At 33.2% G+C, this 16,451-nt stretch overlaps 1 protein-coding gene across 3 annotated transcripts in view; it reads left to right on the plus strand.

Moving 5' to 3' along the window:
* Positions 1–16,451, plus strand: part of LOC148610363 (uncharacterized) — a 32,481-nt gene extending 16,030 nt beyond the window's left edge. For 2 of the 3 annotated variants that reach the window (XM_088542884.1, XM_088542886.1), the window contains 22 exons: positions 120–255; positions 381–561; positions 1,769–2,045; positions 2,509–2,695; positions 2,905–3,116; positions 4,033–4,265; positions 4,635–4,788; positions 5,843–6,021; positions 6,233–6,376; positions 7,037–7,205; positions 7,448–7,592; positions 8,581–8,699; positions 8,867–9,009; positions 9,398–9,545; positions 9,734–9,937; positions 10,172–10,381; positions 10,657–11,436; positions 11,819–12,031; positions 13,142–13,237; positions 13,470–13,801; positions 14,373–14,580; positions 15,955–16,451. In XM_088542884.1, the coding sequence (XP_088399010.1) occupies positions 120–255; positions 381–561; positions 1,769–2,045; positions 2,509–2,695; positions 2,905–3,116; positions 4,033–4,265; positions 4,635–4,788; positions 5,843–6,021; positions 6,233–6,376; positions 7,037–7,205; positions 7,448–7,592; positions 8,581–8,699; positions 8,867–9,009; positions 9,398–9,545; positions 9,734–9,937; positions 10,172–10,381; positions 10,657–11,436; positions 11,819–12,031; positions 13,142–13,237; positions 13,470–13,801; positions 14,373–14,580; positions 15,955–16,235 (4,751 nt within the window). In that variant the 3' untranslated portion in view covers positions 16,236–16,451. The remainder of the gene's footprint in view (positions 1–119; positions 256–380; positions 562–1,768; positions 2,046–2,508; positions 2,696–2,904; positions 3,117–4,032; positions 4,266–4,634; positions 4,789–5,842; positions 6,022–6,232; positions 6,377–7,036; positions 7,206–7,447; positions 7,593–8,580; positions 8,700–8,866; positions 9,010–9,397; positions 9,546–9,733; positions 9,938–10,171; positions 10,382–10,656; positions 11,437–11,818; positions 12,032–13,141; positions 13,238–13,469; positions 13,802–14,372; positions 14,581–15,954) is intronic. The other variant, XM_088542885.1, reaches the window with a different exon arrangement.

Here is a 16,451-nt window from a genome sequence, read left to right on the forward strand (position 1 = left end):
TATTTATCTTATATTTTCAAAACTACTTTATTATGTGTGTTGCTTATCATTGCATTACTTTTATATTTACATATTATCTACTTTACTGTTTTTTTTTTAACAAACAACTTCCCTTGCAGCAATCGACTTTGTAGGAAGGTATTCAAAAGCTACCTCCCACCCAATAAAGATAGACAGTAGTCCTCCAGATAAATCAAACGAACCAATCTCAATCAGAGGAAGGCACATATACAACATGAATGAGATAGATGCTTGGTAAGTAAGATAATAGAACTCATAGAAAAAAATTAGAAACTCAAAATTACTTCTTGTGAAATAATTGTATTTGTATCATGACAATTAAAAGTTGCATTAATTATGAATATATATATATAATTCAGTTGGAGGGGTGTATTCCTGGATAGTGAAAGTGGTATAGATCACTATCTGTGGGCTGTTGGGTCGCATCCGGGACATGGTGACATCATCCCTTTTTCTGAGACAACGAATGACTGTGGAGTTTCTGTTGAGGACAGATCAATTACCATACAAGAAGGGCATCCTTACTTTATCACGGTTAAGGTATCACATAACTTATGATTTACATTTACATTTACTTCTAGTAGAACATTGATAATATATATGAATGATAAATAAGTTACCGCATTAAAAAGGTGCAAATAAACTCAATACAAATAAATCTTGATGAAACAAAAAAATAAACACACAAATGTTCGGCCCTACGGACTTTGCCCGGGGGAAATGGAACTAGCTGAGATGAAAAGACACCATTTATAAAAGAAATCAACCGACCTTCAAACTATTTATACTTTGTAAAAATATAAAGAAAAAATATTTATCTTATGTAACGTATACTTTGCATATATTTTGGTTGAGGAAAACATATTTGATCGTTATGGTGTATTCGTCTGCACCATGAAAACTCATTGATTCAATGGGTCATAGTTTTCCTTTCCTCGTTTGTCCACCCCGGACTTGATTTTGTATGGGCAACTTGGCGGGTGTTTCTATAAAGCAGAGGTCGCATACCCTACCGGTTCACCTGGTCCATGCTTCCAGTTTTTAGTTGAATCCGAGTTGCTCATTTGCTTTTGTTACTTTGTATGTATAATTTTAGTTTATGTTCTTTGTTGTGTATATCGGTTTTCCATGTCTGGTCTTTGTCCCTGGATTGCATGTCTTTGATTACCGCTATAACCTTGGTTCCCTTGATTACTCTTGCATTAAAATGATATTCACCTAACTTTACATATTTCTTAACAATGACAATAGTTGAACAGTATGTGGAACTACATTGTGTGATACACTGTACTTTTTATATTCATGCAATTTTATGCAGTATCGTTTTCTATATTTTGTGTTTTGGACGCTATTTTGATATCCCGCTTAGAAAACGGGAGAAATAAATTGAAAATATGTCCGCCCGTCCCATGTTCTAATCCTCAACTCCTCTATAACCGCATTGTGCCCCTCCTATTTTGATTTTTCATTTTAACTATTATTAGAGTTGCATGATGTAATTAATGGATTTTTGTTATTTTTCAATCAGTGTATCTTTTAATCTGCTAATCCTATGGAACTGCTAATGGAATATGAAGAAAATTTCACCACGTATTTATCACATAATACCAATATGCACCTCTAAATTCCACAAATCACCTATAGTGGTTCTTATATGGTTTTTGGAGTTCTGAGAAGGCGAGCAGGAGTTTCGTCAATGAAACTTTTTTTTTCATTTGAAAACAAACTAAATAAATACATTTTTCAGTGTATTAACCGGGCAGGTTTGATCAGTTCAGCCTCTTCTTGGGCCTATGTTTATGATATGTCTCCACCAGTACCTGGGCATGTGTATGATGGAAGTCCAGACAAGGTCCCAAGTTATATGAAAGATATTGATTATCAGACAGATACAAAGACATTATCAAGCTACTGGGAAGGCTTTCATGATCCACATTCAACAATCAATACTTATTACGTTAGCGTTGGAACCTGTATCAAATGTGAAGATGTATTAACCAATCAGGACATTGGAATATCGAATAGTAAGAATTATACGCAATTTGAAGGGTAATAACCAAAATTATAACTAGTTAAATTTCCATGTGTTCCTTGAATAATAGTTTTGGTATTAGCGATAATCATCAGCTTTTCCTTTTTATTAGATTTTATTCATCATTGTTTTTATATTTTCAACAAAAAAATTACAATTTGGGATCGACGAAATGATATTTGAGTGATGGAGTTGGTCGAAAACATGTCGGTAATTGACATTACTGAATTCATTTCAAAATGTCTTGAAAGATGAATCACTGCACTGCATCCGATAAAAAATGCGTTATACTTTAAGAAATAAACAGCACTGAAGCTAAAAGTTCCGGTTCAATATTTTTATATATTAACATCCGTTTTCAATATATGTTATACATCACTTCATTTACAATTATATAAATGTACATTATTTTAAATGTAAATAAATTTATGGATGGTCTTTGCTTTCCATTATAGATTTCACCTTGTGCCATATGCATCTTGGTCCAGGAATCCGGTACTACATCACCATCACAGCTTGTAACACGGCTAACCTGTGTACGTCTGTGACGTCAGATGGTGTTGTCATTGACAACAGTCCACCTTCAATTGGGATAGTGTTTGATGGTGTTGATGTATATGATAATGAATATCAATCTTTGAGGTACAAAATATAATATTAAGCATTTATCCTGATTTAGGCAAAACAATGCACTAGTATTATCTAATGTTGATATGTTTGCGTTACCTGTACCAGCTACATTACTAGTTCATTTGAATAGAATTGAATAATTTTGAGTATTTTGCAGCAGCGGTATGTATAATTTTGGAGACTTGAAACTTTCACTTTGCTTTATTTTATTTTTTTTTCAGAAATCATATTTCAGCCCGATGGTATGGATTTACTGATCCTCATTCAGGATTGGACTACTTTACTTGGAGAGCCGGAACACGACCTGGGATGGATGACATCGTTAAATCAATTCATCTGCCTTTGACCGATATTTTGGTGGAACCTGACCTTAAACAGAAATTGCCGATAGGAAAAAAGGTTTATTTAACCATAAAAGCATACAATAAAGCAGGTATAATAGTGTTATTGTATTATTATAATATATCCAGTTGGTTTATTGTAGCAACTTAGTTCTTAGTATTTAAATGAAAAGGTCGGATTTTTGTTTAGATTGATTTTTCCATTTATGTTTCATCGACGATTGAAACCGTTGACCGTAACACATTTGCAAAGAAACGTGCTGGCGCATCATCTCCACAATACGCCGGTCGGTCAACGCTTTTATGCGCCTATGTTACATCGAAAATGAATCATTCCATTCTTTTAATCATGTGTTATATGTTTCTTTCATTTTATTTCTATATTTTAGATATACATTAAATATAGGCAATACACATTGACAAATAAGAGAAGTTCACTTAATTGTCGGCATGGCCTATATGAATAAAAGGGAGTTTCACGGACTCATGAAGTATCACATGTTAAGCTGATTGTCCTATCAGATTAGGGTCTTTGAATGACATCCGCAGTAAATGTAATTAAATGAACGTAGTAATATTTCATCATACCATCATATTTTGCTGGTAAAAAGGTCCTGGATTGCCTCTTCATTCTTTTAATTGATCTGATATTTGTTTACATTAAAGTTCTATTGTATATTGGAAGTGTGTCTGTTTTGGGGATCTTGTCATTGTCTAATCGTAGTCTGTTATATTGAATAGTCGTTTATCATTCAAATCTGTTACCATTTCTCTATAGAACTATATGTTAAATAAAAAAAATACAGATGGCACGATTAGTGTGTAAACAAGTATCAAATTTACAGATTGCTGATGCTTGTGTTACGGTACTCGATAATATTTGGTTCTGCTTCTCATCATGCACAGTTGTCGGTTTGACAATTGATAGATTTGCTTTTCACATCATCTTTTTGACTTTTTTGTGACTGAATGTGATATTCAAATTCATTCTTCCTTCATCTATTCAAGGACTGAGTTCTGAGGCGAGCTCTAACGGATTCATAGTAGACGATACGTCACCAACCGTTAAAGTAAAGCCATATCTATCGACGGTCCTTGGGTCGATAAAAGACAATTCATTGGTGTTCAGAAATACGATCAGAGTAAAATGGGAAGTTGAAGATCACGAATCATACATACAACGTCAGTACTTGTCAATTTCATCACATAAAGGGGGCCAATTCAATGCTACGTCAACGGAGGTAATTTGGTTTTTATTTTAAGTTAAAGAATGTGCAAAATGACTTATTTGACACTTGAAAAAAAATAATGTCTGTTTCAATTAATAATGTATTAGAGGTAAAAGGAAAAACCAACATTACCAATATCCCTACGCTGCTTTTGTCCAACTGAAACAAATGTGCAAGGATGCTACTTTTCCCGCCCTTTTAATTGTATTAATAAATATATATTTCAATCAAAATTCATGCAATGATGAACTTGAAAATATTAAAACAATAAATCTATACGAGAATCATTGCATAATACATGCAACTGCATGATGAATGATCATACGTAATACACGGATATGTCTTCACAGATAAAAAATAACCACACCTTGAAATTTGCAGATAAACGGAATAGTGAGAGAATATACATTTTCACGCATGGACTTATATGATGGTGCTGATTACATAATAAAGCTGATCGTCTGTAACGGTGCTAAGATTTGTGTTGGGGATGAGAGTAAAGAGATCACAGTTGACAGCTCTCCGCCTACTCCAGGTATACAATTGTTGATTATTATTCATTCATATTCTTCAGAAGGAAAATGAGCGGATTCATTTTTAATTTTGTCAACACAGACTACTTCTAAACCAGTTTCTGTAAGGGTTAAGATGGTGAAAGATATTCATTTCTTCCTCTCTCGTTTTTTTTTAACAAAAGTACAAAATCGTTTATGAGAGAAAAATCGTTACCAATATTCTAAAATATCTATGCATAACCTTTTGAATAAACAAAACTGACTGTTATTTAAAAAGCGCAAAACTCTTTTTCATTGTTTTGTTTTAGTTTTTGTTTTTGTTTTTTTTTTTTATTATTATTTTGGAATGCAAGACGCCCCGCATGCAATCGGAGTTGAATGTAGAAAATGCTAGCAGTAACAAGATATATACTGCTACCACACTCTCCATGGAAGCAAGAATTGAAAACAAAATATCTGTTCTATTTTCTTTCGGCCCCTCTACAAAAGACAATGATTATAATATTCCGTACATTTGTTGGATTTTGAACTTCAACAAGACTATATACAACACACTTTCGTAGCCTGATCTTCATAATGTACCACCAAGATTCCATACATTTAACTGTCAAAGAGAACATCTCATTGGAAACTACATACATGTGTGTCAGTGTTTTGAATTAAAAAAACATTAAACCTCTGCCAAAAGTGTGGGCCTCAGTAGATATGGGCGATAGCTTCGGTAACAAATGTTTTGGGAGATGAAATATGAATCACAAGTATATGTTAAAAATCTACAACAGGGTCACCACAAGACAAAATGAGTCCACGTGAACTACTTTTATATAATGCAACACATACATTTAACTTTAAAAAGTTAAATGGGTCAAATTGAATCAGTTTCAGTTTATTCAATTAGTTTACCCATATGTCGGTAGTAGTGCATGTGCTGCTTTCAGTTACAATTAAACACTTACCTAAGAACTCAGTCTAGTTGTGGATACATGGGTACTTGACATTGCAGTTGAACACAACATAAAATTTCGATAACATATGTTTTCATACCAAATGATATATATAACTCTTTATCAACAGGAATGTTTGCCATAAGGACGGACCATGCTGCCAATTTACATCGTCATGTTGAGGGCTGGATGACATGGTCGCGTTACAAATTGTGGTTGTCATGGCTCGGTTTTACTGATCTCCATACAGGAATAGACAAGTATTATGTATCTGTAGGCAGTCAGTATATGACGGATGATTTGAATAAGGTGATTATAGACTCCTGTGGTGATAAATATATATTTGGTTGAATATAATACAACAACAAAAAAAAAGTTGATATAAAAATACTTATTGTCACAAATGCTAGAGTGATTGTGCTCATACTAATGTTGTATAATGTATTGCTATCGGAACAACTTGTCCTACTTGAATATGGTTTTCGTAGTAAATACTTTATATGACAAGTCATTGTTTTAGATTATTGGTTCTCCACAAGAATTCTTGCACAACCAGTCAGGCGTGGATAAACAAGATGAAGGGTTCATGCAAACCTTTGATGTTGACGTTAAGAATCTGGCTAAGTTTGAGCACGTGTTTGTCAGTGTTTGGGCTGTAAACCAGGTAAAACATCGTCCAAGATAAATGAAATGTTTAATGCAATATGCATTCACGTTTCAAGAAAATAATACCTAGCATTCAGCACATTCGTAGTAACTTAATTAAACAAGGCAATGGTGACTGTATCGGTAACAGGAACTACAAACACATTGCTGGTGGTAATATAAATCAATGTATACAGGACACCTTGGTATCATTTGTGGTCAATTTGTATGAATGGAATCAACCGTCACATTACTCAAACTTTTCAACCTTTATGCCGTCAGTTTTCGAAATAATATTAATATATCGCCGATTTCAATGGTGCAGCAAGATTACCTGTAAAAAGACTTGGAATCAAAAACAAATTCAATTATATTTTAACTTTAACATTCGTATCATTGATTTGTATAAAGTAGGTGAAACTAATAGTGTTCGAATACCATCACCTAAGCAAAGGTGTTTCCCATTTCAAATATACTTACATTAAGAAGATACTACATTTGTAGTCTCTTTGTTTATCACCAGAGGGAATATATCATGATATATTGGTGTATTTACATTCATAAACCCTATTCATGGTGCATGTCTTCGTATGGGATTTTTGAAACATCGCATTGTATAATAAATACATGAAAAAAAATCACAAAATTGTATTAATATGTATTGTGTGAACTCACATAGGTTGGACTTCGAAGTATGATGATTCATTCACAATTCAAATTAGTCCCCGGAGGATCACTTGAACTTATTCGACGTTGCTCAGCTGTTTCTTGTAAAGGTCATTGTGTTTGTGCAGCTCAAGGAAAAAGATGCTCCTTAAAAGTAATAAAATGTCAAGATATATCCAAAGGTTTGATTGATAACTTTTTGGTTAGAATTGTTTATCTGGATTCCGAAGGCCGGTTTTCTAAGGCAATACTCTTAAAGTTGCTAGGAAAATAAGATTTTGCATTTAATGTTAAAAGCTCAAACCGTTGAATATTTGAAGTATACCATATCATAACACTGAATTATTTCAAAAGAACACAGATAAAATTTTGTGAAATATGTACTGATATGTACGAAAACTAATTATTTGTCCTTCCATTGCAGCCAACCCAAACAATTTAATAGCTGTATATGACATTACTGACATCCGGCCAACCTCAACATTTACTGATGTTAAATATACACCGTCAAACGTGGCTCTTGCTTCAAAGTGGCATATTGTACAAGCACAAGGACTTAAGCCTTTATGGTATATATGCACTTGCTGGTTGCATGAGTTATTACTTAGATACTGCATTAATTGTTGTCAAACTTTAATTTTTAAACTGCAATTACAAAATCGAACAAAAAATTTGATATTACACAATACCAACATTGTGAAATATATTTGATTTTATGAAAGCGTATTTGAATTTAAAAAAAAATGTCAATGGAATAGAGCGGTCATATAATTTACACATTAATTCCACAAACATAATTCTTTTATTGCAATCATATATTGTTTATGTAAACGATACGCGTGACGAACATGTGGTCTATTTGTCCCTAAATATTAGTGGCCAAAATGAGTTTTAAATTGTTTTAATGTCACCGATGCACAGGTTGTCTTGTTTCCATATTTTGTTATCTATATTACTTAGTGTTTGCCTATCAGTTAGGTACAGTTGTTGTTATACCACTTTCAAATGATTTTACCAAGTCAGGAATATTATGGATATTTTCATTGTTCCTGATTATTTTAGGGTCTCCCTAGTATATTTATTTTTATTGTCTTTCTCGAAATTATGAATTTGAGTTCGGTAGTTTTGTTAATATCTTTAATTGTCCGTCATCGATAAATACTCATGAATTCAATAAACAAAATGTACGAGAAAGTTAAAAAAGAATTGTATGGATTAAAACTTAGCTTCATCGTTAAAAACATAAGTCTATCACTAATAATATGACTGTATGGTCTTGAGTATTTTGCAAGCAAATATTTCTAATAACTGTGCTACTATATATTGTCAAATGTTTGAATAATTATAAAGACTATTAACACCTAAAACGAGCGGTTCGATCTTAAGGATGTAGACCTATGGTAAGGGACGCAACTCTTAAAAATCTGCTTCACACGAAAGCTTGAGAGGCTTTGGCTAAATTGAGTATGATGCAAACATAACATTGAGTTCATGAGTTATGTCCCTTGCCCTAGGTCTACCTCCTTAATATCATTCAAATTATATCTGTATGTATAGGTATGAATGGAGTGCAGGATTAACCAGATCCATAACAATTGAGGGAGTATTTACAGATTCTGATTATGTTTGGCACCATGCAGGACAAAGGAATCAGGCAATACTCAATATGAAACAAGGTATTGGATAAGAACCTAACAGATATCCTTCATAATTGTGCTTTTATTCGAATTTTAACTTTCATTGAACTTTAAAATGCCCATATAATGCTATAATTTGCATTGGTGTGATATGAGAAATGCCATATTATAATTTATAATTATCTAAGATCAATCGATTATTTAAGGACGAGTCTTTAAGGAACCAGGCATAGCATATTCTATGGTCATCCGTGCTTGGTACAGTGAAGATACATTTGCAGATTTTAAGACAGATGGAGTGCGTGTTCTATCTACCCCACTCTCAAGACGGAAAATTAAAGGCTCTGCGGTTTGTTTTGAATATGTGTCCTTTTAAACAAAAAAGGCTAATTCATTCAATACAAAAATTAAAAAAGCAATTAAAATCATTGCAAACAAACTTACACAGTATAGGAGAGGAAAACGAATTCACCGAACGGAAGAATGACTTGCATTAGGTTGGCAGATACATTATAGTGCGTTTTTACTACATTTGTTTAAATTTTCTAAATGTTTTAAACTATTCACATGTCTACACGATTCTTCACCTGCGGACCGGCTAAATGACTGGGAAACATATGCACACAATCATTGTACAGTTGTTTTGAAAGCATACTTTTTTTTATACATTTTGTTTCTGAAATTTAAACTTAATTTGAATATTTCGATTGTTATACGACAACTAAGGTATTTTACAGGTTGTTGAACAAATCCCCGGACACTGGAAGAAGGACGTCGATTTTATAAAACCAGGTGCCCCATTCACAATCAGGTGGACGAATGTATTCAAAGACGCCAGTAGCATAATTGATACATTTAAAGTGTATCTCAGCACATATCCAGGCGGTAAGAATTCATGAACTGCATTACATTGATTACAGTATATCCCTTTTCTAAACAGTGTAAAAACGTTCCACTGTGTATCACATGTTCTCCGGAGGTAACAAAATAAAGTAATGGTAATTGAAATTAGTTTTTTTCACACATCATTGTTGATATTAAAGAGAGAATGAGCTAGTTTTATTTATTTTTAGGACATGATATTCACGCTGTTGAGCTAGATTTCCCGGGGAGTATAACCTTACATAATATCAGCCGAGTTTCTTTGACTCCTGGTATAGTGTTTTACAGTAATGTTGTCGGCTATAGTCGGTCAGGTATACATGCAACGGAATCATCGGATGGTTTAATGGTAGAATCACAAGCTCCTATCGAAGGAACGGTCCGTGATGGAATCGGTAACATATTTTAATTGGTCTTGAGTTCTTTGTAGAATAAAAAAAAGGCAAAATGGCAATATGGTCAATGTATTTTAGTTACAATCTTTGACATTTAAAATTCCGAAAAAAAATAATTGGAGATGTTCCTAGCTATTGATCCGCTTAAAACAGCGAATATTTTTTGCTATTTGAACTTACGATTTCCTTAAATGTTTTAATACCGTTTCTGCACCATCACCTTTTATCTTCAAGGTCTTCATGACATCGATTATCAGAACGTTACAAACATTGTTAGTGCGTCATGGCATGGTTTTTCTGACCGGGATTCTGGTATATCGCACTACATGTGGTGTGTTCAAACCAAGACATCAGTGGATGGGACATGCGACATAAGAAAATGGGAAAATGTAGGCATTCATACAACTGTTTCCCGAACTCTAAATCATTCCAGTCTAATAGCAGGTAAACAGCAAACTTACCCTCGTAACAATAAAATGTAAACACAATATTTAACTCACTTCATTCATTGCGAAGGAATTGTGTTGTTTTTGTCAAATTAATGTAACGCGTAATTATGAAAATAAATTTAAAATCACTAAACTGTACAAAAATATCCCCTTTCATTTAGATCTGTATGCTAATACTGTTGACAAAAATTAAGGGTCAAAATTAGAATCATTAAATAATTACTTATTACTTAGTTATCCTTACGGGGATTATTTTCTTTTTTTAAACAGGATCTGAATATGAAAGTATTGTTTATGCAGTTGATCAAATGGGCCAGACATCAACGACGGCAAAATCAAACGGGGTCGTCGTTGACATGAACCACCCTGAACCGGCATCAATGGATCTTTTAGATCAGAACATTGCTTCTAACCCATCATTCGAGGATTCTGATAATGTAGCCAGTGATTGGGGTCATATCAAAAACATGAGCCTGTGTCTTGGTTTCTCAAATGCACTTCCAATGAGCTGGAATATTTCAGTAGGAAGTTGTGTCAGTGTTTTAAAGTCTGGTAAAAATATTGCTATGGATGGCCGTGCGTTTTTATTTTTAAAAGGGGAAATATCTCAAACACTTAAGTTTCTCAAGGTTGATAAATTATACAGGATTACGTTTGTAACTGCACACCCTCCACTTCTTGGCGCAGTGCTTGCCAATAAGGAAGGTTATGTAGAGTTCGATGGCCAACGTCATGTGTTCATGGTGTACACGAAACACGATAAACATGACGTACTATCGACTAAAGTCGATTGGCATCATCATACTTTCTATTTCCGGTCATATAGACAGGAATGTATTGTTAAACTTGGGAGCATGACGGGTAATACTGGAATTCTGTTTGATGATTTAAAAGTTCAAGAAACGGAACTTTATGACCGCAGTAGCAACAATGCAAACGGTAAACATGTCCATGCACATGTAATTTCTCTGCATCAGTGGTCGTCTATACATGCGTCATGGAGCTTCATAGATCCTGAAAGTCCAATTGTAGATTATATGTGGGCAATTGGTAGGTTAATTTCCAAGATATTTGAACACATAAATATAAAATTTGAAGACATTGAAATAAACTGATTACTTTAACTTTTTAAGGATTGTACCTTTTTGAAAATGACAGTGTGCCTCTTTGGATACCATTTCTTCCATATAGGATATTTGAAGCAGCCATAGGCTACTTCTTTAGAACGAACTCCCTCCCTTCTGCATGATGGTTCTAGTTTGTCTTTTGTTTAACGGAGTTTTGATTTCCGGAAAGAACATGACATGATACGTATTGTTTACTTTTGTAAAACCTACATATCTTGAGGTCAATTTCTAGGGCGGTAGAAACACAATTGAAGTCAAGTACGTAAGCTTGTTTTAATTCAATTTATTTTTTCATTGTTCTGTAGGTTACACAGAAGGGAGTACAGAGGTCCAGGGATTTAAGAGCGTTGGTCTCAGTAATTTTGCTTACAACTACAATGTGACTCTGGCTCATACTTCCATCATTCACATCACAGTTGTAGCAACAAATGCTGCCGGATTGCGACGAGAAGCGCATGCTGAGGATCTTCTTGTTGATCTCACACCACCGGATATAGTATTTATAAATGACGGAATAGGTACTGTTATCATGTTCATGAATACATTAAATACCACATCTTTGTACGCAAATAGCGATTTTTTTTTAAAACATGAATTGTAAGGATAAGCTTTTTTATTGTTTGTAAAACAACAACGATTTCAGTAACGGAACTCTTGTTATTATACCGTTACAGGTGTATCATACAACAAGAGGGCATTGTATATCTAGCTTCTTATACAGTTAAAAACGCTCTCATAACTTCCGGTTATTTCATTATGCCAGGGTAAATTGTAAATATGCGTCTATCATTCGAAATTCAAATGTCTTCCACGTGGAGTGCCTTCTCAACCCCATAGGTGTTAAATCTTAAACGTGAATTTATATTTTAAGGACTCGCCGTAATAGTTTTCGTCTATTAAAAACTACATATAAAAATTTCTATGCCCGTAGTATTAACTGAAAATAGTCTACTCTTTTTGTCTACTTATTGGATATTTCGCATAATTGTGTTTGTTGTACAAATTTTTGTTCAGTATCCATAAGATTTAATCTAGTCTCATAATGGTTTTAAATATAATACTATAACAATATGTGTAGCATTGAACTAATAACGCCTAAAGGAATACCAGACGCCCTTTGTATTACTTTTTTTTTTCAATATTAATTCATAGCAATTGAAAAATTTCAATAGAAAGAGAAATATTTGAAACAATGCACCGCACACCCGGCATGTAGTGGATGTTACCTCTTCCAGTTTGTCTATTTTTTCAGAAAATAATTGTCAAACAGCTTTTAAACATTCAATAAACATTAAGAAAATTATTTTTGTATTTGGTTTTGTTTGTTTGGTTTTTGTTGTTTGGTTTTTGTTTTTTGTTTTTGTTTTTGTTTTGTTTTTGTTTGTTTGTTTGTTTGTTTGTTTGTTTTTTGTTTTTTTTTTTGTTTCTTTGTTTTGTCCATTGGATTTGCGGATGTATGTTCAATTATACGTCTCATTGTTATATTTGTTTTTATACCGCGTAATTCGCATGATAAAACAATTAACGCGGTCATTAATTTGAATTTATTCTGAATTAGTAATTCTACAGACAATTGTACTAACTTCATGAAATGATTATTCTTAAAATTGTTTGCATTTTCATATTAGGTTCAGATATAGCTGCTCAGACAATGGACGAAATATCGGCTAACTGGGACGTCATTGATTCAGAATCTGGTCTGGATTATTGCGAATGGGCTGTAGGCAAGTAGGAATAGAAACATACTAATATGACTTTTTTCAATTGTGTATATTTTCTACATTTCCTTATATCTGTTGAAACCTGAAAGTAGATAAAACAACACTAATGTTAATTACATTTTTCATAAAAAAAACACTCTTACTTGATTTTACCTAAACTAACCCCCAAATAACATGACTGAACCAGTAGTCTATATTAATATCATTATCTTGGAATGTTGTTTATCGTGTACAGGCTATCAACCGTATGGCAACGAAATTCAAACATTCAAGAAGTTGCCTAGTGCTACAAAGACCATATCGAAAGTCTTTCCAAGTAATAAAGTTTATATGCAGATGATCCATGTCACCTTGCGCTGTAGAAATAATGCTGGTTTACAATCTTCCTTGTCAACTGATGGAGTGAAGATATCAAATCTGCCTCCTAATACAACATATTCTGAGGTTGAGGTCCTTTCACAATCTCAGACCGAGTACAATGCCAGAGATCATTATCAAGGTGATACGTCGTTAGTCAGACTGAAGTGGACAGGGTTCGAAGATTTGACAGGAATAGGTTCACATGTGGTAAGTTGATAAAAATGTAGGGTTCAACTTCTTTGTATTGTATTTTAAAATTATTTTTGATAATCATGGTCGTTATCCGCCAAAAGAATGCATATGCTAAAGCAACTTGGCCAAAAAGTAAAAGCAATCCTTCATTCGATTTCTTCTCGATGCAAGTCTAAATCAAGATTTGTTCCTTAATCACAACGTTTTTTTTTTTTTTTTGTTTTTTGTTTTGTTTTTTGTTTTTGTTTTTGTTTTTTTTTTTTTTTGGGGGGGGGTTTGGTTTTTTGTTTTTGTTTTGTTTTTTCAGCAGTTTTAGGTTAAGGGAATCGCTGACCTTTCGACGTTAATGATACCTAAGTATAGTTTAGAGATTACCTATGTTGCAAAAATAGAACTAATTAGTCAGAATTTATTTTATCCGATACATTTCACACACCAAATTTCAAAATAAGATATTCACATCATACAAATACAGTAGAATGTGAAATACTCCTTCCGCTATGTGCTTTATTTGTTTAATTCAATAGCAAAAGATACAATGTAATTTGACGCATAGGTTATTAAACTGAACGTGTTGCTATTTTAGTTAACATTTGAGAACCAAGACAAAACTTTTGCAATTACAAAATCCATGACAGCAGAGGACCAGGATACATCTTACTGCATTCTCCTTGGACTTGATTTGAAGAATGAAAACTATACTGCTGGTGTAAAAGCCGTAAATAAGATGTTCCTTAGAAGTCTTCTGGTAACAACAGACATGGTTGTAACGCCATCACATCCACAACTGATTGGTGAATTATTTACATTATCAAATGTCATTTGAAATCAAGTTATGAAAAAGAGTAACAGCATCTACTTGGTTTAAATAATAGCTAGAATAAGTGATTGATTTTCTAAATGACTTCAATACAGTGACACCAGACTAAACGGGTTGGTTTGGATATGTGTTCCGTTACCCTAGGTTCAAAATACATCTATTTTTATAAAAGGGACTTTAAAAAGTGTTAAGAATAGATTTTTTTTCTTTTAGGATTTGCTTTAGACAGGTTCTATTGTATTTGCGTTTGCACAACAGAAAAGTGCGCTAAATAGATCCTTGTGAATTACTCAGTGTACACCATGTATTGACATTTTAGCATTTGTTTTGTTCAAATCGTGAAGTGCTTGATAAGGATCCCTTGCCTTGGCGTGCATTTTATGTTTAATTGTATATTTGCGGAGCTCATCAGATATACATAATAAAAACAAGTACAGTAATCGGTTAAAACAATTTTCCTACTAATGTTTTCAGGTTCTCAGACGCTGTAAGCAATATTCGGATATATTGGCAGATTGCATTTAAAGCAGGATTAACGCCCATGTTGTGGAAAACATGGCAACCGTTAACATGTTTCACTTTGTAAAATGACATCCAGATGTACTTGTAATAAAATATTAACACTAGACAACGATGGTTGAAATATATAGACATTTATATGACATGCACTATATAATTACGTGCCAAATACGGTAGTATAATAAGGTTATTGCATACATATACACCAATACTCATGAAGTCATTTTTTTAATTATAAAATAATAATTTTTCAGCGTTTCTGGTGTATTATTTGTTGCTGAAGTGTGATTTTACGAAAAGAAAGTCTATAATGCTCCAGGTCCAATGTAGTACTAATTGCACTAGTGCAATATGACTGAATATTCATTTGACAGTGATTATTTTGAATAAATAGAAATCAAATTTTTTTTCTACGGGTTTGGCTTATTCGCCTCTTTTCAAAAGATATGGAATGTCCTGTTCATCCATATTATGTTGTTTACCGGGCAAGTGTAAATTCGTAGTTGGAACTTCTCCGTATTTTTCTTGGACAATATAATAAAAAGGCGAAAAATGGAGTTTAAGAATATATTTTGTAACGGATTAAATAGGAAAACAATTATAATTTAAAAGAAACTACTTGATGGTATTGGTACACAATATTGCAAGATGTTCAGTCATGTACAGTCAAACAATGCTTGTCCTTATATTTGATTAAACGAATTGTTTAACAGTTTTCTGTTAGACCATCATACTAGTACTTCATTGATATAAACTCCTTCATCTTGGAAGCGGAGTTTCTGTACAGTCGACATTTTTTATTATTATTATTGTTATTTTATTATTTTAGATGATCCCAGTTTACAGTTACAAATCAACAACCGTACACTTTCAGCGTCATGGAAAGACCATTTTCAGACAACAACACCTATTTTCTACGAAGTATCAGCCGGAACTACTTTGGGGAGTGCGGATATCATACAGTGGCAGGAAACGAAGTACAACTACCTTGACTTTACACTTCCACCAAAGATAGAATCCGCGAAACACGTGACCATTTATGCTGTTGTTCGCGGAGTTTCTGCAAATGGAATGACTAAAGTCTTAAATGCAGCTGTTAAAATATCCTGATTTTTGAGAAATTATGCCACGTCGTGATCATAAGAATCTTCTGCTTTAGCCTTTTCCGTCCATAAATAAAACTGTGATAGATTTTATTTTCATATTTTTTGTAGATTGTAATTTCTTCAAATTGATTGTTATTTGAAAAGAAATATTTAGAGGCAATTTATCCTAACTTTGATATTTCTTGGTGAGCTTATTAAACATTAAAAGAAAGCAAAAAGC

Source organism: Perna viridis, chromosome 8, assembly GCF_037379345.1.
Source record: "Perna viridis isolate PV_CMFRI_1.1 ecotype Kerala chromosome 8, ASM3737934v1, whole genome shotgun sequence".
NCBI lineage: Eukaryota > Metazoa > Mollusca > Bivalvia > Mytilida > Mytilidae > Perna > Perna viridis.